This window comes from Pseudopipra pipra, chromosome 15 (genome assembly GCF_036250125.1).
Source record: "Pseudopipra pipra isolate bDixPip1 chromosome 15, bDixPip1.hap1, whole genome shotgun sequence".
Taxonomy (NCBI): domain Eukaryota; kingdom Metazoa; phylum Chordata; class Aves; order Passeriformes; family Pipridae; genus Pseudopipra; species Pseudopipra pipra.
In genome coordinates this window covers 4,789,136-4,811,769 of record NC_087563.1, presented here as the reverse complement: position 1 = coordinate 4,811,769, position 22,634 = coordinate 4,789,136, and the positions used below count along the sequence as shown (strand labels likewise).

General features: G+C 40.3%; 1 protein-coding gene across 2 annotated transcripts in view; it reads right to left on the bottom strand.

Annotated features, from left to right (window-relative positions):
• SLIT3 (slit guidance ligand 3) overlaps positions 1–22,634 on the bottom strand; it is a 474,289-nt gene that overhangs the window by 100,163 nt on the left and 351,492 nt on the right. For both annotated transcript variants that reach the window (XM_064671611.1, XM_064671612.1), the window contains 4 exons: positions 15,681–15,831; positions 14,415–14,489; positions 6,503–6,646; positions 3,796–3,939 (listed from right to left, as the gene is read on the bottom strand). In XM_064671611.1, coding sequence (XP_064527681.1) covers positions 3,796–3,939; positions 6,503–6,646; positions 14,415–14,489; positions 15,681–15,831 — 514 coding nt within the window. The remainder of the gene's footprint in view (positions 1–3,795; positions 3,940–6,502; positions 6,647–14,414; positions 14,490–15,680; positions 15,832–22,634) is intronic.

Here is a 22,634-nt window from a genome sequence, read left to right as displayed (position 1 = left end):
AAAACAATAGTGCTGAAGACAAACACATATGGCTCCATTGAGGTGTGGCAGCAAGAAAAGAAACCCAAACCAACTTCTACATTCTATAGGTTCTAGGCCAACTTCACAGAGCCACAATATGATTTACAGCTGCTCTTGGCACTGCAGAACAGCCCATTTCAATCACTGCTGTAATCACACACGTGGATCTACCACAGGCCATTGGACATTGTGGAGAAGGAGAACTGGGGGGAGTAGAAAACTCAGCAGAATGTTCAGTAATAACAACACTGAACCTGCTTCAGGCTGAGCAGGATTCAAACCTGCCACAGAGAGGGGAGAAAACCAACAGGTTACACGGGAGCTTTCAGACAGAAGGTGCAGAGAAGCCCTGAAAGCACTACTCTAATTCTAGCTGCTTTCCTTCTGAATTGTTTTCCATTTTCTTTAAATCCATAATGGGACCACATGCAGGATGCCTTGTGTGTTTTCCACGCTGATCTGCTTTGGCATGAACAGAGTGCTCGAACCAAATGTCTGAACCGCCAACGCTGAGGGAGCCAACGAACACTTCAAAGGCCATTTGTTCCACTGGTGGAAGAGAGTGAGATCATGTTCACAGAACTACCTCCGTGACACAGATCCTGAGAATTAAATAAGCCACAATTGGAAACAAACAGCAGGTGTGTATAATCAGGTTTCTGGAATACCAGCAGCTCTGGGTTGTAAAGAACATTTTGCACATCCAGAGAGCATCTTACTGAGACATATCAAAAAGTTTCAGAAACATTCCACCATTTAATTGAGAAAATGCTCCAAAAATAGTAATTATCCTTGTCTAGAGAGGAGAGACTGCTTTGATTTAATGTGCTACTGCTTGCTAGCTGAGCAGCAGTAACTATCCACAAACCCTCATTTTCTTCTTGGCAAACACAGGTTAACATATGACCAAATTCATTAAATCCTTAGGTTAGAATTTGGATTATGCTTTTCTTAGGAAATAAGAAAGAAATAAATGGGTTGCTACACATAAAATTAATAAATAAGCAAATCTACTATTTTGGAATTCAAATAACTCCGGGCAAAAAAGAACAAATTTATCTTGTCAGCAATTGCACACGTCCCCTGCTACTTTAGCAATATCGAAATTTCATCCTTTTCCAACTGCAGAGCAGTGATTTTTTTGCTTTAATGCAGTGTACATGTCTATACATAAATGCTCTTTCCATGGCAAATCTGGGATGCAACTTTTGATAAAAACATAAGATCAAGGCTCTCTTTAAAGTATCACATGGGAAAAGAGATTCCCTACCTGGCTTGAAATGTAAGGTCTGGAAAAGCTGATTATATGCAAAAGCTTTACTGTCCAACCTGGCTATTCAAGTGGAGTTCTCAAATCACCAACAGTAATGTCAGGTGCACAAACTGACGTAAAAATTCATCATTAATAATCAGTTCCTACACATAAGATAGGGATTTAACCACTCAAAGAGAAATACAGCAATCAAACTTCTAGCAGAGATGTTGTACTATCATTAAATTCAAGAGTGTTTACTCAAGGACACAGATGTATTTTTAAAATCAAGGGGAAATAGAAGTCTTGACGAGTAAAATATGCATATCCTACTACAAATGTCTCTTCAAAATTGCAAAGAAGCCATAGAATATTAACTATTTAAATGGATTCTAGTGACCTGTTAAAAAAACATGCTGAAACACATTTGGATGTTTTTGAAACTAGGCTGGAAATATATTCTGGAATTCAGATTAAGTTTATCCTAGAACACTGGCATGTTATTCTGATGAACCAGTTATCATTCTGGCATTAGCTCCATGCACCTATTAGAATAATAATCCATGGAAAACCAGTTCTGCTTGCAAATATGTCCACTTGGCTGTGTAAGGAGTGAAAGACATGACTGAACTCTCTGTATGCACAAGTGCAAGCACACTTCAAATTAAGATGCTACACTAGCGAGTTTGACTAATAAAAAATAAAAACCTGCTATTTTTTTATCAATAACTTACAAAATAGATGTTCTTCCCCTATTGAAAACCATTAGTCAGGGTATTATTGTCAGAGCTGTCCGTGTTTTGAGAATATCAATGAGGCTGAGTCACAAAGAGTAAGAACAAAAGGAGCAATATTTTTTAGTGCTGTAAGTATGCCAATATAAAAATGGAAATGGAATTTTGCATGAATTTTTGGCTCATATCAATAGATGTAAAAATAAAGTCATTACAATACCCAATTAACTCCCAGAGTGTGGGCTGAACAGGAAAAGCAGTCATACTATCAAACTTCAGCAGTGTTGTCATCTAATATATCCACCTACAACAGAGAACTGCTGGGAAATGAACACAGCTGAATTTTGCATTTATGTGTGAAAAATCACTACAGCCTTAAACCAATGTCCGAAGAAGTCAAAAGCACACCTCTTCTGTCTGTAGATCAAATACAGAATGAAAATGTGTCAAAGAACAAACTTTTTCATCAAGACACAGCCAGGAACCAACAGGATTACAAGTCAGTGCCAAAGCAATGCATTCTAATTAGCAGCAGCTTTAATTGCTCTTGCTAGAAAGTGCAACAATCTCTTTTCCACAGCTGAAAAAATAAGAAAATAGGCTATTAACAAAACATGACAAACACAATTCTGTGCAAGACTTTACAGACTGACTCAGAGAGTCCCAAGTACAAAAGGAATCATGGAAGGAAGCACAGAGACAACTGTACAAGGAGCAGGCACTGCCTGCAGCACAGTGAGAACAAGCTTTCAGCAAGTACCACTTGCCTTGACCAGTGACTTGAAAACAGTCAGTAAAAACAATCTGGTTGTTTTTCTCTTTGTGTCCATCAGTTTCAAGGAGACTTTTGGGATTACAAAATGTAAATGGATGAAAAGTCTGTGTTCCTTATGCTGCACGGAGCTAATGCCAAAATGATAACTGATTTTCTGGTGAAAAGTTATAACAACAAAATGAAAAGTGTGAGCAACAAAGTAGCTGAGATTCAACACTTCTTTCTTCCCCCAAACATGATGGAGAATGCTTTCCAAAGCTGAAATGCAATAGCACCACTAGTTTATTTTGACTGGACAATTAGGCAGTATTTTCAGGACAGACAACTTCCATTAACAGCAACACCAGGGTCCCCACTCACAGCTGGAAACAAAGGGCAGACTTTCTTTCCATATTTATCAGTCTGCACTTTATTAAAATGGACACACTACAAAAAGCATTTAAAAGTACATAAGAAACATGGGACATACTCCAAAGGAGGAATGAGAAGTATAAGAGAATTAACAGAAAGCTTGGGTTGGGATTTTCAAATTCACATTCAGTAAGATTTGATTGTTTTGTGTTCTTCAGCTGTTCTAAAAATCTAGGCATTAGCTAGTATATTTCTTCTGATATTTACCTAATTTAACTGAAATCCAAGAAAGCTGTTCTCACAAAATCAGACTCTACTGAAACTAAAGCAGCTTCAGGGAGCTGAAGTGTATGATAAGCTACATCTTTCTGAATCTGCAGAGGTTGTTTTATGTGAACTTCTACTGCACATTGCACTGGGCTGTGACACAGCAAAACCCACAGACATCCTGCCTGAGGCTGCCAACCTCCAAGTGTTTTCAGCCACTCCAGCTGAAGCAATTCAAATGTGTTTCTAAATCACACCTTGTATCCCCCAAACCTGGGACAAAGTTTTCTTTCCCTAAATAAGGTTTTCGATACAAACTGCAAGGTTGTCTTTTCCAAAGGGAAGCACAGAGTAACAGCAGCATGGCATGTTCATGCCATAAAAAGATGACTTACATTGTAGACAAGGAGACCAACGTGCTGAAGGCTCCAGGGGTGATAGTGCTGATGTGATTGTCATACAGAGAAAGGAGCCTCACTGAGCTCAGGCCAGCAAAGGTGTCGTTGTTTATACAGCTGATAGAGTTGCTCCTCAGCATCCTGCAAGGATTAAAACAGGGAATTAGGAACTGCTGGGAGGGGGTATAATTTCAGGATAGGAGGTCCTTTACCAAGGGCATCAAAAGAGGCTTTGGAAAGCACTCTGTTTTTATTGACTGTTGAAGGAGAACACAGCCAGAGCAGGGCTAGATTCATGTAAACATGGTCTCATGAATTTAAAACACATCTCTTCCACGCAACATTAGAAGCTGATGGGGAGATCCATATCTGAATGCAGTATGTAATTACAGTTATGACTAGTGACAAACTTGAAATAAAAATTAAAGGCTCAATTTAGTAAATATCAAGAGTCAGGATAATCATAAGTCAGGACATATTTCAGAATTCAATTGAGAAAGACTCCCAGAAGTGTGTGACAATAACAATATTAGTTGCATTGTTTCTGCTACTGTCATGGGTGTTTTCTGTAATCCACACTGCAAGGGTATGGAAGGGAACAGCATCCTCAGCAGAAATCAAGGAATAGCTTAGGAAAGATTCCCAGACCTAGCACAAGCTCTGAAATGTCATTATCATCATTAATTGAGAAGATGAAAAACAGTAATCATCCTATAAAATGATTTTTGCTCAGTGCTTGTACCAGATGAATCAGTGCTGTGTTTTGGAAGATACATCTCTCGGAGTTGTTATGGTAACAATGAACTCCACGATAGAGCCCAATTAATCTGAAAGACTGGAGTATCTTGTTTCACTCCATTGCAAAAAAGGCTCATGTGTATTTGTTACACTGTGTGCCAATCAATAGCTGGGTCTGTAAACACCACTGCACTGTTGTGATTTTCCTACTTAGGTGAGAAATTATTCAGTAATTAAAGCAAAAATCCACAAAATACATGCAGCTCATGCTGCTGTTCCAGTGAATTGATCCTCCAAATTGAGGAAGCTTAAACATCTTGGTATCGAATTCATGCAGCGGACAACAAAAATTCAGGCTCCTTGAGGAGTCTGGATTTAAATCTCAGATTGGTGTCTGCCAGTTGGGCATTTAAATGCTACATCAGTGATACCCAAAAAACACCAAACAGAGATTAAACATGGCTGGGAAAAAACTCAGGGCCATCATGTTTGAGGGCTGAACATGATGTTGCTGTTGCATTACTGCTCTCTGTGTGCAGTCACCATCAGAGGCACTGTGGTCTCAGTAATTTTGGGATTGCAGCTGGGGTGAAACTGTGTCAGGAAAGACTCACAGGGCACAGAGACACACACCTGACAGGTGGAGTACTAAGCTGTCTGAAAGCCAGGTCAAGACCACAAGCTCTACAACGAACAGGGCAGTAAATGAGGGAAGTAAGGCCCTCAGTAGGAAACATTTCCCCAGCTCTGTAGGTAATGCAGAACTGCAAGATGGGAAGGCCAAATTTGGACACTAAAATACCTTGCACAGTGATTTATTACATTTCAGGAACATACAGTCTTTTATAAAAACTGGACCATGACCCTCATGAATGTGGCCCCTTTGCAGCAGATTACTATTCTAATGCTGAAAGAAAGTCAATTAATGGATAGCAATATATGCCCCTCAAGCCAAACCCTTTGGTTTCATATCATGGTTCACCATGCACCGTGTGCCCTTCCTGAAAGAAAACTTATACTCACAGATCCTCATATCATGCTGTGTATATTTAGACTGCTTTATCAGCTGGGGGAAATGTAGGTCAGGTCAGCAGGATAGCTTGAATGTTAAGTATCTTTTTATTAAAAAATGCTGAATTTTGTTTAGGAGCACTGCCACGGGCTGCTTTATGGCATAAAAATTAATTTAATATCTATGGGCAGTATTTTCAAATCCCTTAGTAAAGTGCATACATTAAATTAAAGAACAGATGGCTGTAACCACAAAAAAAATGTTAAAGGAACAGCAAAAGTTCCATATTTGTCATTACAGACCAAAGTCCTTGAAATGAAACTTGAATTTCTTTTTATGCTTGAGTAAGGGCTGAAGTAATTATGCCATACCTTGCAACATAAGAAGCATTTGTGGCTAATGAATAAATTGCAGATTTTAATTGCATTTTGATTCCTAGAGTCTATTTACTGACCTCACCTGGTCAGGTGCTTGCTTCCTAGAGCAGGGCAGACTATGCAAGAGAGGTACTTTTCACTTTAGAGTGAGTGCTCACTACCTTTGTCAGCTCCTAGCCCACTATGAGGCTTTTCAAAAGCAGATCAACAATTCCAATTTGGGTGGAGGAGGAGTGGGAGGATGGACTAAGAGAGAGCACACAGTCCCACTGCCTTGTTTCCAAAGGAAATAACAAAACAGCAGAAGTATTAAACGATTACAAACGCACAGATTTGGCACACTCCAGGTTCACCATCATCTTGCTCCTGAAATTCTTCAAAATCTGTTTATTTCAAAGAAATAGCAGATAAATCTCAAACCTGCCCAGAACTAGAAACAAACTGAAGACTTCATAACCGTGCTGCAAGACCCAGCAGCAGCACTTGTTGTCTAGTAACAGGTATTTCAGCAGGAATCACTGACCTCGAGCAGCCCCAGTGCACTTAGAAAGGAACAAAGACACATTTTTGCACTTACAAGGTCTTGAGCCCTGTGAGGCCTCTGAACATCCTCCCGTGCACTGATTCCAGCTGGTTCTCTGTCAGAATTAGTTCCTGCACTCCCGAAGCTCCATCAAATGCACCTTCTCGGATCTCCTTGATCTTGTTGTTGCTGAGGTTTCTGGAAGGACACAACCAGTCACAATGAGAAAATCAGTGGTGTTTCATTCCAAACATACATCACCACACTGGAAGGAGGAGGATAGGAGGAATTTGTGCCTTTTAGTGGTTATCTAAAGAGATATTTGTTCAGCAAGGAGAGTATCCAGAAACCGCATCAAAAGCACAGTTATATCAGATACATCAAGATAATTTAAATTAATGGAATTACCAGCTCTTTAGCACCTCATGTGGTTCTTTCTTATACATGTCTCTGAGATATAATAAGTGAGAGTTTCTAACATCTGATTCATGTCCATGAAGGCATGGACAAAGCCTGGGACTGTGTTCTCATCTGGCAAGAATCAGTTAATGTTACTACCATTGAAACAGTGTCACACGTGGAAATATGGACCACTTTTATTTAATGCATCTGATACAAATTCTAGTATGTGCACTCATGAACTCCCAGGCACTTAAATCAAACGCTGTCAGTCAAAATGAAATGAGTGTCACTTAATTGTCAATTCACAGCCACTGCAATACACAGCATTATTTTCTAAGTATTTACTCTGCCTATACCACCTCAAGATGTTTGCTTTTAGATCAACATTGGAAAACTTTGATCTACAAAGTCAAATGAAGTTCTGCTGAAATGCAAAATTAATCTTTTGAATATTTCATATTTGTGAAAACCCCGGTGAACAGACAATTTCTGAATGATAAAAGTGCCATTAGAGATGCATAAAAATAAATGGCATTTAATTATTTAAAACATTTATACAGAAGGCCTTAAAGACATTAAAACTTTGGGCCTCAGTCCTTCAAGTATCTCCCATGATGTCCTGTATAGATCATGATGAATAATCCTATTTGTTTAGGTTTATGACAGGAAACACTACTCTTTGTTTCACTATCCACAACAAAAAAAGGGAAAGTGCAAGATACGTTCCTTCTCCCAAGAAGATGCCAAATTCCAAAACCATTATTCATACTGAACAGCACATTATTCCAGAAATGATCCCAGTACACACACAGCATGAGTAATAGTTTCAAAATCCAATTCCAGGTGATATAAAACAAATGACAAGGTATCAGATTAACACCTGGGCTACTCTGCTCAGAAGAACTGGGAATCTTGCTGGGATAAAAGTTGACAGAAGACATGGCAAGAGACAGCTTGGCCTCAGATAGAAATAATATGGGCCTTGCTCTTTGCAGAAGTCATCACTTAATAAAAAAAAAAAGAAATTGAGTCTTGGAGATACTTTTCATGTGGGAAACTGGAGTACCCTGGTTTATGTCTGCTGAATGACTGTCAGAGAGTGGGCCCTACAGCATGTGGCCCATCACCTCTTGTGCATTCTGTGATCAGAAAGAATAGGAGCACGCCAGCAATCAGCCAAAAATAACATAAAACCATACAGAAATACTTACATGCAGATTTTGCTTTCCAGAAGTTTAGTGCTTTGTGCTAACGCTCACATGAAGAGTTTATGTTCAGTGTCAGAGCAAGTCAAGGAAGGATATTCTGACATATGCATTTAATTTTGGGGCTCAGCTATTTCTCTGGTGGAAATGTTTATAGCTCAGCATCTCTTTTGAATGCTGGCATAAATAAATGCTCCCAAAGATCCCTTTCCTGGTAAAGATCATGCCACGATGCATATTTGCACAAAAATGAATGAATAAATAAGTAAATGTTTGAGGTGGGAAGAGAGGGCGAGTTACTTTATTAGACAGACTTTGACTTTCGAGTCACAGATTGCACACTGACCTACACTTGTAGTTATAAACTTTTATCAGTTACTTTTTACCATCTAAAAGATATTTAGTTGCATGTATTAAAACATGGGTGTGATTTTAATGGTCTGTTAGATACTGAAGGCAAAAAAGAGCAAATCTTGGAGACAAAAGCTGGTCACCATCTGCAAGGGAACTGGTACCTTAATACAACGCAAACCATCTGAATTTTAATTGCTGCCAAAGAACTTCTGCAGATAGGCAACTTCACTCCTTTGAGTTAATAATGCCTGATCCTTTCAGCAACACAAAATTGTCCAAAAATATGCCAGCAGTCTCAGGAGAAGCCAGTTATATATACCTCTCCCATGCAAGAGATTTGAAAATCCAAGATTAAATGCTACGGTGAAATCAAAGTTGCAATGCAGAGGAAAGACAAGCTCTGCAATAATGAATAGGCAAAGATGACACTTCCCTGCAATCCTGCTTGGAGTGTTGTCAAAGCAGATGTTCTGCCAGCCTGGATTTTGTTATTTGTCGTCCTGAATTAAAGTTTCCCCATATCAGAATGCAACCAAAAAAAAATAAAAAAAGGTAGATGACAACACTCATTCACCAAAAAAAAAAGTTTCCTCCTAAAGTCTGAACAGCTACAATAATAAACATGAGAAATCACACACTTTTAAGTCTAAAATGCCAGCAAAATAATCAGCTGGTACAAAGCTTGAAAAATGAAAGCACTGAAAACTTTACTTGCTCTGCAACTCAGAGACCTCTAATTCTGTCCTTCCCAGCCCTAAAAGAATCTTTCAATTGTGATCATCACATTTGACAAGGAATTGTTTTAGCAGAAGAAAACTACTGACAGACTTAATAGTAAACTCCCACTTCTAGAAAAGCCCTATCCTCTTGCAACACTAAGCCTCTATAAGGAATTCTTCTTGAAATACTGGAAGACAATGGAAAAGAAACTGAGCTTTGAGATTCCTGCCCTCTGGAAGGACCCAAATGGGAGCCTATAGTCAACCTGGTCACTCAAGAAGGCTTTTTGTAAGGGCTCACTGATTTACCCTGGTGATAACATTTAATCCTATTTCCAGACTTTTATTTTGGGCAAGAGGTCAAAATAAATTTTCAGAAAGCCTGGGTCTGCTTTATGGGGGGCTGTGAAAAGGAAATGAACAGATCAAGAAGCTATCAAGGTGACATTGTTCACACAGCTCACTTTTCAGTCAGATTTCATTTAATTTATGGCTAAAGTTTATAATAATATTATTTCTGTTGATCTCATAACTTCAACACAGAACAAGCTGGATTCTATTCAGACTTAACAGAAGCAATCCTGCTGTACCTGCTGGGTTAATGTTAACATTCCAGGGTGCTGTTCACTGCTGAGTTACTGACACACCTTCCTATCCAGAGGACTGCAAAGGCTCTGCTTGGTCTCACCTCAAACCCTGTATTTTTATCATATAAACAGCCTGTTCCAAGTGGGATTTCCCTAGGATATTTCTGTCTGCTGGTGATGTGATTGGAATCTTCAAGTATTTGCTGGGAGGAAAAGCCCAGTGCTGTTGCATTCTTCAGGAGGATGCTGAGAAGGTTTTACAGACTTTACCAACAGTCTGGCTGGTTTTTATAGTGTGAGCTGTTTTCAGAAGCAGGATGGCACTGAAAGCCTTAAATACTACAGAGAGACAAGTGAATTGCACCCAGTGACACTCCTACAGTCATTCAGCAGAGCAGATTGATGGTCTCACTGACGAAAAAGGGAGGCACACGATGAGCCCAAATGCCACGAACCACAACATGCTCTGCAATATGATTTCCAGAAAATAAAGCCTGTTTCTGTGTAACAAGTGACAGCTGACTGCAACCTCATTTGCCACGGCAAAATTCACACTCAGGGAAAAGAACAGCAGGTAACATCTTTTTCCAAGGACACAAACTTCTTCTGCCTCCCCAAGAAACTTGAGATTCTGGTTTCAAAACTGACTTCATGTCTGCAAACTTTATCGTGATTCAATTTTATTTGACATGTAAAATGCTTCAAATCCTGGTCTGACACTGTCTGACACTCCATACAATTCAATCCAGCAGAAATACTTACACATTAAACTTCCAAAGGCAATTACATACTAGAGGTGGGTTGGCAGTACCAGCTATTGCCAAGACAGCCTGACACTTCTTATTATAAGACCATATTATATGTTCACTTTGTAACTAAGCAAGACTTAACAGAATGAACTGTTAGATGACCCTTTCAGTTTTTGAGGTAAATATTTTTTATTGCTCTTGTTCTCAAAAAAAGAGGTCAGTCCCCTTTTTCCCCAGCACTGCATGAAGTGTGGCAGTTCACCTTTCTATTTTGAATTTGAGCTCATTGCTGACTTTTTTTCCCCTGAAACAGCTGCTGGGATCTCAGTGGGAATGGTCAGTCCCACTGATTTCCTCTGGGCACAGGCAGGCTCTGGAGATGAGATGACATCTGGGGGCTGCAGCCTCTCTCTGTGGGTCAGCACCCCACTTCAGCCAGCAAGGGTATCTCTGCTCCCTCTGAGTTGGGTACCCAGGGGGTTTTGGTCTTCTGTGGCCAGAAGACCCTTCCAGGCTTCCACTGCCATGGGAGTCCCCAAGCACTGAGGGTTTTTTCTCTGAGTAACAAGTTGAGGTAGTCCTAGGGAGTTGTGGGGTCCCCAGCATCTGCTTCATCCTGAATTTGGTACTTGCTGCAAGTGAAAGTCCAAACTTGTGGATGGTGATGTCTCCCCTCACCCTCCCTGATAAGAGACCTTGCTGTGCTGAGTGAGAACATCTCCCACTGCAAACACCTGTGAAAAGCAGAACCTTCCAGCTCCCAGGGCTGGTTCTGGAGCCTTTCTTCCTCATGGGGATAGGATACCCCCAAAAATCCAAGTCATGGAGCTGCTCCCACTCTTCAAATGCTCAGAAACACATCCTTGTATTTCTCCTGCACTTTAAGCAGATTCAAAGTGCTCTTTTCTAACCACCTTGCAAAATACTAGTGGCACAGTCCTTGGAGCCTGGAAGTGACTGTAATGGGACTTCAGCTTTCAGAGACAAGGCTTCCCTTTACACTTGTAAGGTGAGGTGAGGCAATGTGGCAAGAATGCAATGAAAGCAACAAAGAGTTCACTGGAGAACCCAGTAAATTACTTCTGGACTGGGCTAAATCTGTCTAGAAGAAACTACATCAACCTTTTTATTCTACTGTAAAAAGCATCACACATAAAGACAAATTCAACTTTAGGTTAGGAAAATAGCATTATGCATATGAGATTTTGCAGCTAATTATTGTTGATTTTTTTTTCAAAGCCACACACAGACGTGTTAACCTTTTAAAAACCAGCAGGGTAATTTTAGCTATTTGATTCCTAAATAAAATGTGGTAACACTTTGCATTATGAATCGCTGACCTTTATATTTCTGTATCAGGAATTCAATTTTGGTTTGCATTAAAATGTATTAAATCCTGGGCTGTCACATCATACAATAAGATTCAGCTTAGGAGGACTATTTACAGACAAATTGCATCACTACAGCTACATATCAGAGGTGGGGTTGGCAGTACCACTTATTGCAGAGGTGGTCTGACACTTCTTTTTATTTTTTTCATGTTTGCTTTATGACATAGACAAGATTTAAAACAACGAACTGTCAGATGTCCTCCTCATGTTTAGAGGTGGATACTTTTTAGTTTTATTTTCTTTTTTATTCTGAACAAAAGAAGGAAGCTCACCTTTACCAGGAAATAAAGCTAATAAAAATATTGTATATCTCAAAACTAAGATAATCTTATCTCAGTGCCAAATCTATGACTACTTCCCTTTGAAATCTTACTGGAAAACCCAAGAGACTGTTGTATGCCACAACACACATACAGACATGGACACCTGATGGAGCTCGAGGGACAAAAGGACAAAGGTGAGAACACAAGCAAAGTCTGAATCCTCCTTAGGGTCCAATTTACAAACTATCTCGAGGTGTTCATGTTATAAACCAAAGCTACACAAGCATAATGTAAGATGGGGAGGCACTAAGATGAAACACCCATCAAGAGGAAGGCAGAGATAATTCCCCTGTCTCTGGAATTATGCTGGAGCTGTACCAGCCCCAGTGGAACCATGGCACTCTCAAATGATGTTTCTTTGCAAAGTTCCTCGACGTGGATCTGTCACTGGTCCTAAACTGAAGGACAACTGGAGGGCAAGGATTCAAATACCCATTCTGATATCCATACTCCAGACATTCAGATTAATTTCAGACAACAGATTATTACAGAGAAAAAATAAAGAAAGAAAAATGCGATTTAGGCAAATGTTCTGCCACTGCAAAGCTCTGAGCTGTTTTCTTAAACTTAGGAAGCAGTGGAGTTTCCAGAGAGATTCCTCCACCTGCTGTTTGCCTTTAACACTTGAACACACAAGGAATAGGATGAGACAGTCAATACTGTCAATCAAATAATGGTAAAGTGTCTTGTGCCTTATACACACTAAAAAATGGAGGTTGGATTAATATTCTTCCTCTTTAATTTAATAGCAGCAATAAGACCCAATTAAGACCACATGAACCACATTCCTGCCACACAGAGTGAGGGACACTATTTCTGAGGTGTAGGGTGGGACTTGTTTTTGCCACATGTTTGACCTGTGCCTGCACACCTCAGCTCTCAGCACCTACCAAGGGCAGATAAAAAATTCTTCCACAGGAAACAAACTGTTAAAAGAACTCCCACAACAGTTTCATGCTGCATTTATGCCTCACAATACAGACCCATCAAGGCATCCCTGAGTGATGGGTGGGAACAGGAAGGACAACACCATAACTGGCCTGCAGTAAGTTTTAAATAAACCCAAAGAAATTATTCCAGCTATCACACCTCTCCAATTTTCCAAAGATGAATCCTGAAGGTTTGATGAGGACAGATGCTCTCCAGTTTGTGTATACACTTATATAACATGCATTTTTCATTGCCATTTACTGTCTCCTTATAGAGGGAACAGAGCACTTCAACTATGTCAACAACTTTTCCTAAGAGCACTGCAGCTACAAATTATGGATCATTCACAAAATACAAGGTTAATGTTTATGATTAATTCCCCAAGTCTGGTAGTCTGTACTTGCACAAATATAACCCCCCTCCCAAACCTGCAGTGCTGCACCTGAAACTCTTGCAGAAATAAGACAGACAAAAGAACCCCACTACAGTTACCTCCAAGGCCCCTGAGATCTCACATGGATTCAAATGGCTGGGAAGCTCCAGATGGCAGAAACCACGTGAAATGAATGCAGAACAGCCAGCCTGGCTTGGTTGGTTACCCTAAATTACTTTGATTCAGGCAATAAAATCTTACTAAAGTAAACAGTTAAATGAGACATTAGCATAGGGTTAAAACTTTAAATAAGTTCAGAAAAAAATCCATTTTGAAGACTATCAGGAGGTATCTAACCTATTATCCTCTTCCCAAAACACATCTCTTATTAAATATATATATTGCACAGTGCCAGGACGAAGGCTGTCAACAGAATTACACAAATATATTTGAATGACTGATTTCTAAGTTTGCTAATTGATTCTCCTCTCTGAAACAATGATGACTGAATGAAGCTGCCATCATCTATATGCTGTAATATCATTTTCCTTTGACTATTTGAAAAAAATACACCAGCTGGAGTCACGCAATACATTCAAGAGACAAAACCAAAATGCTAAGCTTTGTAGCCCTCTCTAACAATAAGCATATCTGAATAAACTCTGGGACAGAATTCCTGTCAGTCCCTATGATTCAAAGACTTTAAGAATTATAGCCCAACGAAATAATGAAATGTCAGCCTAGGGATCTGCATCTGTCAGTGTGGTTCAACTGTGTCTATCCATCTAGCAGGCAACTCACCCAGTTTCTTTAAACTCACATTAAAAAGGGGATTTCTACTACTGCAGCACTGACCTGTAAAAAAGCATCCCTTCCTCCTTCCTTGTAACCCAAGGCAGTGTGCACTCAGACAAGCAAGAAACTCAGACTTACATTTTCCTGAGGTTGGGCAGTTTCTTGAAGAGTCCAATGGCTTCCAAAACAGCAATGTCATTGTCATTCAGGCGCCTGACAGGAACAAACAGAGAGGTATTTAGAGCTTCACAGATGTCTGCAGAGATATCTCTGTGCCACACGGGGCTGCCACACAGAGAACCATGACCTTTGTTAAGCAAGGCACTGTCTGCCACTTCTCTCAGGCTCCTGCAGTTAAAAGAGTTTAGCTTTGAAGGGAAGGGAACATAGAAGAGAATCTTGAGTAAAAGCTTGGGATGCCTTTAAGAGTGTAATGCCAAAGGACAGTGTCAGAATGGCTTCATCTTCCAATGCAAGGGATAAGGAATTATTGACCTTATCCATTACACAACAACCTTGTTTGCGTGACTGACTCTCCCTCAGCATTCTGCTACACAAGACATGCAATTGGAGATGTGGGCCAGGCAAACAGAAGGGATCTGATTTTAGGTCCTTTCCTGTCGAAGTCTACTGGTCTTCAAAATTCATGTGAAGGCCCCTGTCCTGGCAGGCTTGGGATGCAAAATTCTTTCTCTGATTACACGTAGCTCCATTTTGCTATGGAGAGTCTTTGCTGTGTTTCTGGAGGTCTCTCATAATTTTCTATCTTAACTGCAGACCAAAAAATTTTTATGGGGGTTTAAGCAGACTAAGTAGAATAAATACAGTGCTAACACAAAAAGAAAATTCTCTTTGAAGGGGCTACTAATGCAAGAAAATAACCAGATTCTTCAGTTACTAAGTAACAAACATGTTTTCTCAGACTCTCTTTAGCAGTATATTATGCTTAGAATTCTGAAGAATCTCAAAAAGCAAATAAATTTCATAAAATTACTTGCATCTTAAGAATACATTAGTTTTAGTGAGGGCCATTTCACCCAAGTAGCAGGCATTGCTGAGATGGAACAAGCTCCTGATCACAGGTTTACTCAAAAGGGTTAAACCATTTCTTAAATAAAAATGACCAGAGACAAAAGTAAAATAGAGAGGACTCCAAGGTAGAGCGGAAAGGAACCACAGCACTTCAGGAGGACACAGAGAGGACCTGGCTGGTGCACAGGGCCATGGCTCCTCCCTCATCCCACCGCTGGCACCAACGCTCAGGAAATGAGAGTTGTAGTGCTTCCCCATTTTCATATAAGGATAGAGAAGGAGGTGACTTCAGTTATTTGAGTCCCTTTCACAGCCTTTAGAAGTAGGAAAGCCAACAGGAAAGCCGAGCCCCCCCTGGAGAGCCCCACTCACAGGTCAGTGGTGTACTCGGGGAGGTGGCCGGGCAGCCGGGTGAGTTTCTGGTTGGAGCAGTCCACGATTGTCCCCTCGCAGCGACACTTCTCGGGACACACGAGGTCCATGAAGCACTTCCCGGTGAATTTACTTCTGTAATCCTCTGACCCTGCAATGAAAGGAAAACATATTCCAGCAAACAGTTGCTGATAACTGCGGCGATCAGAGGTTTTATGGAATCTGTCCTCAACACTGCCTCCTGTCAGCTCCCAGCTCCTGCACACAATTGTAATGCTTGCCAAGGAATTCTGCTCAGCAGTTTTTAAAATCCCAAGACTAGCCTCTGTTTTTTCACTCTTTCCCTGACAGATTAATTCCTTGTCTAACAAACCTACCTGTTAAGGTATTTTCCAGCAAAGACACTGTTTCCCATTTGGAAATTAGTCCAGCAACAGGGAAAAGGCATCTCATGAAAGAATTCAAATGACAAAAGACTTTTAAAGATGTCATTAAAAAGCCCCAAATGTTCAGACCTCAGCTATCAGAGCTATTTTTGAGAGCAACCTTTTATTAGAGAACCTTGTCAGTTTTCCAACAATTAGATACCTTTATTAACTATGTTAAACAAACAGCGAAGGAAAGTAATAGGAGTTTAAATCATTTTCATTTTAATTAAGGAACGGGTAGACCATACTTAGTGAGAAGCACTCCCTGATGTACCATTACTCCATGATTGCCAGACCTCTTTGACTAGGTTTTTGACCCATTCTAATGAAATGCTTTTCCAATTAGGCTCAGCGAACTAATCTGTCCTTTTCAGGTTTGGTTTTTCTCATTTAGTAACAGCAGGTTGGAAACTCGATCTCAGTGCTTCAAGGAACCAGGAATATTAATAAATGTGTATGTAAGCAAAGTGTTGCCAAGCCCCTGCCATGCAATTCCTGCCCACTCACTTCGTATTTCATAATGGAAGCACCAGAATTGCCTCAGCAACCTCGTGAAATACCCAGTGATTGTAACTACCAAGAAGTATTTCTTTTCCAAAGTTTAAACAGTCAACTGCAAGGCTTTCTCGGGGAGAGGCTGAGCAGATCATTTAAGAACCCAAAAACATCAATAAAACCTTAAACCTGAGCTGAAATTTGTTTTTAGAGATTTGATGACATTCATCACCTGCTTCCCCTTCCCAGACTGATAAATACTCCACTGCTCATTTTATGACCACATACTATTTTCTGAAAGAAAAAAAGGAGCTGCCCAAACCCACTATTCTTTTAATTTATGTTGCACATTACCTCCACAGAGCGATGCAGTGAAAACAAGCAATTCTACAGGCAATCTAACATTCTGATTCCACAGACACGCTTTGGTTTAGTTTTGTGATTCCAAACTGGATTGTGAGAAACTTGACATACAGCTCTGTACTTCACCACTTCAGTGCTGTTAAATACTTCGCTGGTTTTCGTGCTTATTGTAAATTATACATCCGAAGTCTGACTTCACTGACAGCACAGCACTTACAGTAACAGGACCACTGGACATTTTAAAGCATCATAAAAACACAGTCTAAGCCTTTCCCCACAGCACCATCATTTAAACTCTTATCCTTTAACAAAAAAAACAACCCAACATCTGATTTTCAGTCCTAACGATTCCAAGCTTGGTAGTCAGTATGTCTGGTTGTTTATGATCCCTTGGAAATGATGCCAAAGATGAACAGTTATCAGGACCAGAGTTTATTAGAACTGCTACAATTACAATACACATTCAAAAACCCACCAACATTTTTCAGTAATCAGAAAGTGTCTTGGAAATCCCCAAATTAACCCTTGAAGAAGCACTTCTCATTTTCATAGTAAAAGCTTTTGTTGAAAAAAACAATCACAAACAACATGAAGTTACTTAGGGTAAAAATTTATTAAGTGTAATTTTTAGTCTGCTGATGGATACAAGATTCATCTTCCTACGGGAAAAGAGGGTGGCAAAGTAACTGGAATGCTTTATGAAAAAGGAGTATATAACAGTAAGAGGTTGAAAATCAGTTTTTGGTTTTCTCTAAAGCTTTCTGGCAAAGTGAATAAAGAATTTTACCATATTTTGCCTTGGCTCCTGCTCTCCTGATGGCACAAACCCTTCCACACTGCATCAGCCACAAGAAGTTGATGCTGCCTGGGCATCAGTCCACGGCCACCACACTTAAAACAGAGGAAAGGCCTCTCAGCTCAGCAGGAGATGCAGGGAGCAAACATCACCTTCAAACTTTTTCTTCTTTCTCTCTCCCTCTCTTTTTTCTCTTTTCTTTTTTTCCCCCCCTTTCTAAGTGAGTTTAAATAAGAGTTACCCAGGTAAGCTCTGAGTCAAAAGTAACCAACAGCTCAGCAAGTACTCAGTCACCTGTGGGCCTGTGAGACAGCAGGAATCACCTGCCAAAGACTAGATAAAATTTACTGTTTGACCTGAGCCTTGAGATCACTTGGACAGGTGGCTGCTCTATTAAGATATTCCCATCTGGGATAGCAAATGTGAAATTCAGCCATCTGCTTGCAGAACTGTTTAAGCACATATACCCATTTCTCCACGCAGGGCTTTATCAGGGCAGGACTGCAGGGCTCCAAGAGAGCACAGCAGGACTCAGGAAGCACAGTTAAACCATCACATGCATTAGCATTTCTTGCACACCACAAAATCACCCCTGGAAAGGCAGGGAGAGGAGATGCAGGACAGAACACTACCTGGAAGTTTCTAGTCATTTCCAAAATTAGCAAGAATTAAGTTTGCTGTAAAACAAGTAGCCAAGGCAACAGCAAGGCCTGTGCTTAACTGAGGGCAGCTGTGGTTATTTGAATTGCTAGTCACTGATAACATTTGCTTTTCACAACCAATGTGGCACCACTATCAGGTACCAGGGCATCGTGATTTCTCAGTATCATAAAACAAACACATGTGCAGTACAGAGATAAAGAAACACCACACTTCCAAATGCTCAAAAATTTTAGATGCCTTTCTGATAGACACATGGAGAAATTAAGCAACAGAAAGAAATACCTTTTCATCCTATTCTTCTTTTTAAGCATTGTTTAGTGAACTTGAATTCGGTTTTTAAACTTTAGCTTTGCCCAGAGGACTTAAAAGGAGTGCTGGATGATCTGCTCTGCAAGACATCAGGCTGTCTCAACAGGGGTTTGAAAACTGACCTGATGCATCCATTCTAGAAAATGATCCAGCTGCCTCAAATTTGGCACCAAAAATAGGACCACAGGGATGACTTGGTCTAAAACTCGGACAAAACCTCAGCAATCTCGATACTTACTTCTTCATGTAACCACAGGAAAAAAGGAGGTACATTGGTTGTGATGATTTCACATTGCTGGTATTAATTCTTATCAGTAATTACAGATAAAATCTAAGAATATCAGATGTCCTTCTCCTAATGGCTCCACAACAGATATGTGACAAATCTGCAAGACTAGACACTCTTGCCATATAAGAAAACTTCTGTATGAGGCTCTCAAAGTCCTTTGTGAATAGGTGTCATTATCTCTATGTAGGGGAGAAGTAAGGCAGAAGTATTTAAAGATCTGTCAAAGCTAAAATGACCCATTTGGGTCTGATGACTCAGCTTTGTGCTATGGAACTGTTGGATAACAGTATTTTCATACAGACCATGTTACCCATGTCATTTCAAGAGATAAAAGACAGTGCTTTGCAGACTCTTCTGAAGGTTTTTCTTGCATTGTATTTCTTCACAGTGCATTAAGATTGCTCAGATCAGGTCCAAAGTCACATTAGGTTGCAGGCCTCTTGTTACAGAAATGGCATCCAAAGTACCTCAAGCAGAAGGACTGGACAGCTCGAACACACAGATGCAGCTTACATTATTTATAAGGTAAGAAGATTGATTTTTCACCTCTGCAGGTATGGTTGGAATCACCCTTCAATCATATTGACCAACAGAAAGCCTAACTTCTCCACTGTAAGAGCAATTAAATAGATTAATTACTTAGAAATGGTTATTCTGCATGCAAGCCCTGTGGAAAGTCTGTCCAGAACATCACTCAGGCTCCCCCCTCCGTGCCCAGGAGCCTGGTCAAGCAACACCTCACCTTTTTCATTTTCTTCCTGGGAGAAAAGGGGAATCTCTCACCTTTTGATGCTTCTGAAACCAGCAGAAGTATCCGAGCATGCCATGCTGCAGGGAGTATGCAGCCTTCCATGGTGCTTGACAGAACCATGTTCCATTTGTATTGTTCTACCACATGGTTAGATCAAGCACAAAGGAAAACCCCATGGACAGCCAGAGTCAGAGTTAGGCAGCGCCAGAGAGAGAGGAGCGTTGAGAGGAAGCAGCACGGAGAAGCACAAGCTGAAGGTTCACGGGGAGCTGCTCTCCACTCCACCCATGCAAAAAGGTGCTGGATACAAGAGGTCATCCTTTAGGCTACAGCTGCAGGAACACCCTGGAGCACAATGGGGGTTAGTGTACACGAACAGAGCCCAGGAGAACTCAGACAGAACCGGTCCCATAGGAAACACACTGCCAAAGGACTGCCAACAGCTCCTTCCAGGAAGGATGTGCAACTTCCACCACACAGTCAATGCCCAATCTACGCTGCTTTTTATTACTTACTCTCTCCTGGTGTCTCCTTTCAGTACAAATGCCATTTTGGTTTGCTCCATTTATTTAAATGCAACCTTAGAAATACCTCAGCTCATATTAATAACAGCAGGTTCTGAGCTGATGGCCAAGCTCTGGCATCAAATGCTCCCTGAGCGCCCTTTGAGCGTGATTTCAGCTCCCAGGAGCCTTTTATGCTGGGGCCATTTACACTGACATCTGTAATTACCAATGCTTTGCTTTGCTTTTTTTTTAATTTATTTCAATTGCACTTTATAGGAAGGGAGCACACACGTGCTACTACAGAAATATATTTTGTTACTCTGTTTCTTGGCATATTTGTTGGGTTTGGTACATCATTTGCTGATGGAAGCCAAGCATTCTGTCTTTCCAGCATCCTGGATTATTTCAAACAGCTTTGCTTCTTGTAACTCATTGCTGCAACTTTGACACATAAAGCAGGGCATTCAGTTCTGGCTTGACAGCTCCCTCTGAAATAAAACTCTCACTGACTTCAGTGTCTGCCAGTGGACAGTGCTTTTCAAAGTCACATCTCAAATGTTCTTGCAGGATTCACAAATGAGAGAGGCAGTGTCTGTCCTCTGCAACTGCTCAGAACATTTTGCTGGACTTCAGTGAAGGTCAGTGCTTGTGCTTTTAAAAACATATCACTTTCCTTAGTAAGGGTTTTGCACTGCCCAAAGAACAAAGTCAGCATCCAGCAGATTATTCACTGCCTGCATGAAGAACAATACAAGTACTTGAGCAGAGATGACAGATAATACAGAAGGGTCTTTGCTTCACCATTTTGCTACGACCCAACCTTATAATGCAGAAAAGTCAACACACAGTTACCTGGGAACTCCAGAAAATAAGTACAGTGCCAACTCAGTCACCCCCTTCTGTGGGTTTGGTACAGTAGTGAGACACAATTTGATTTACTGTCTATCTTTACTATATAGGAGAGAAACTAAACCAGCTTTTTAAGGGAATCTTAACACAATAAATCTTCAATCTCTACAAGCTGCCAAACCAGCCAAAGTCCAAACTGATACAAACATTAGATTATTAATTTTCTTTTGTGACTCATACAATGTGGCACAAAAGGGCATTAATTTTCTCCCCTTATTAATTCAGAGTATGCATAAGCCTGGAATCCACACCTCATTTATTTAGAAATTATATCTATAACTACCATTCCTGGCAATAATTTTGTATGGCTCCAGTGAAGAAGGATGCAGAGTTCTATATCCTTAGTCCTACACGGGTTTAATAAAGCAGCAGTTCTGGCCTGGGCTCTTCAAATAAATTCATCCACAGTACTCTGTTAAGCAATGACAAGTAACAGTTCATATCTTCCAAAGACTTTTATATTATATACTGATTTACAGTATTAAGTGGAATATCTGTAATAAACCCAGTAATTTCAGTGTCAATGAACTCTTTCAGTCCTACTGGAAACAAATGCAGTCAGAGCTCTGCAAATGTCTCTTCCTGAGAAAACCCACGAGAATATTTTGAACAAGTCTCTGTTCCTTTGCTGCACTAATTAAACACCACTTACAATAACTGCCTAAGCTAATCATCAACTGCAATGAACAAGAGGTACCAGCACACAAAGAAAAGTCTGTCAAAACCCTAATTCATGTCCCTAGAACACAGGAGAGGCAAAGTACCAGGCAAACACACTATTTTGTAAATTCCATTAAAGAAAATAAATTCCATAAGCCTTTGGATGTACATAAGATCATCCTGCACAAATGTTTGCAAAAAAGAAGTTGAAAAATGAATGATCTTATCTCCAGGTATTTGCCAGCTTTTATGAAAACCCCTCCCTTTAGGTACCCTCTACATCCAAGCAGCACTGTATGGCTTGCTCTGGGTGTTACTTCACTTCTTGTAGTCCAAGTTCTGTTGATCAATCACTGAATCTGCACTTTGCTAAGAATTTGTATATAGGACCCTAATTTAAGTGCCCCATCAAGCTGTACCACCTCAGGAGGCTGCTGCAGTCTTAGAACAACCAGATGAAAAATTTATTGTCCAATTGCAGGCACTAACATCCTTGCACTGGTTTTAGCTGACTAGCTCTCTTCAAGTCAGCTCCTCTCCAATTATTTTCTTTATCCTATTCAAGTGACCACTATACACAAAAAAGTGCTACCTTGGCATCTCTGGGAAGTGTTGCTCAGCTTAATCTCAACACATGGAATGGCAACGAGAGAGAAGAGAGCAAACTTTGTATCACCTTAGTTTTTGAGGTTACAGGAGTAATCAATCACTCAGCTTTCTGCCACAGTTAATGAAGACACCTCCAGAGGACAATTTGGATCTCAAGTGAGGAATCTGTACAGCTC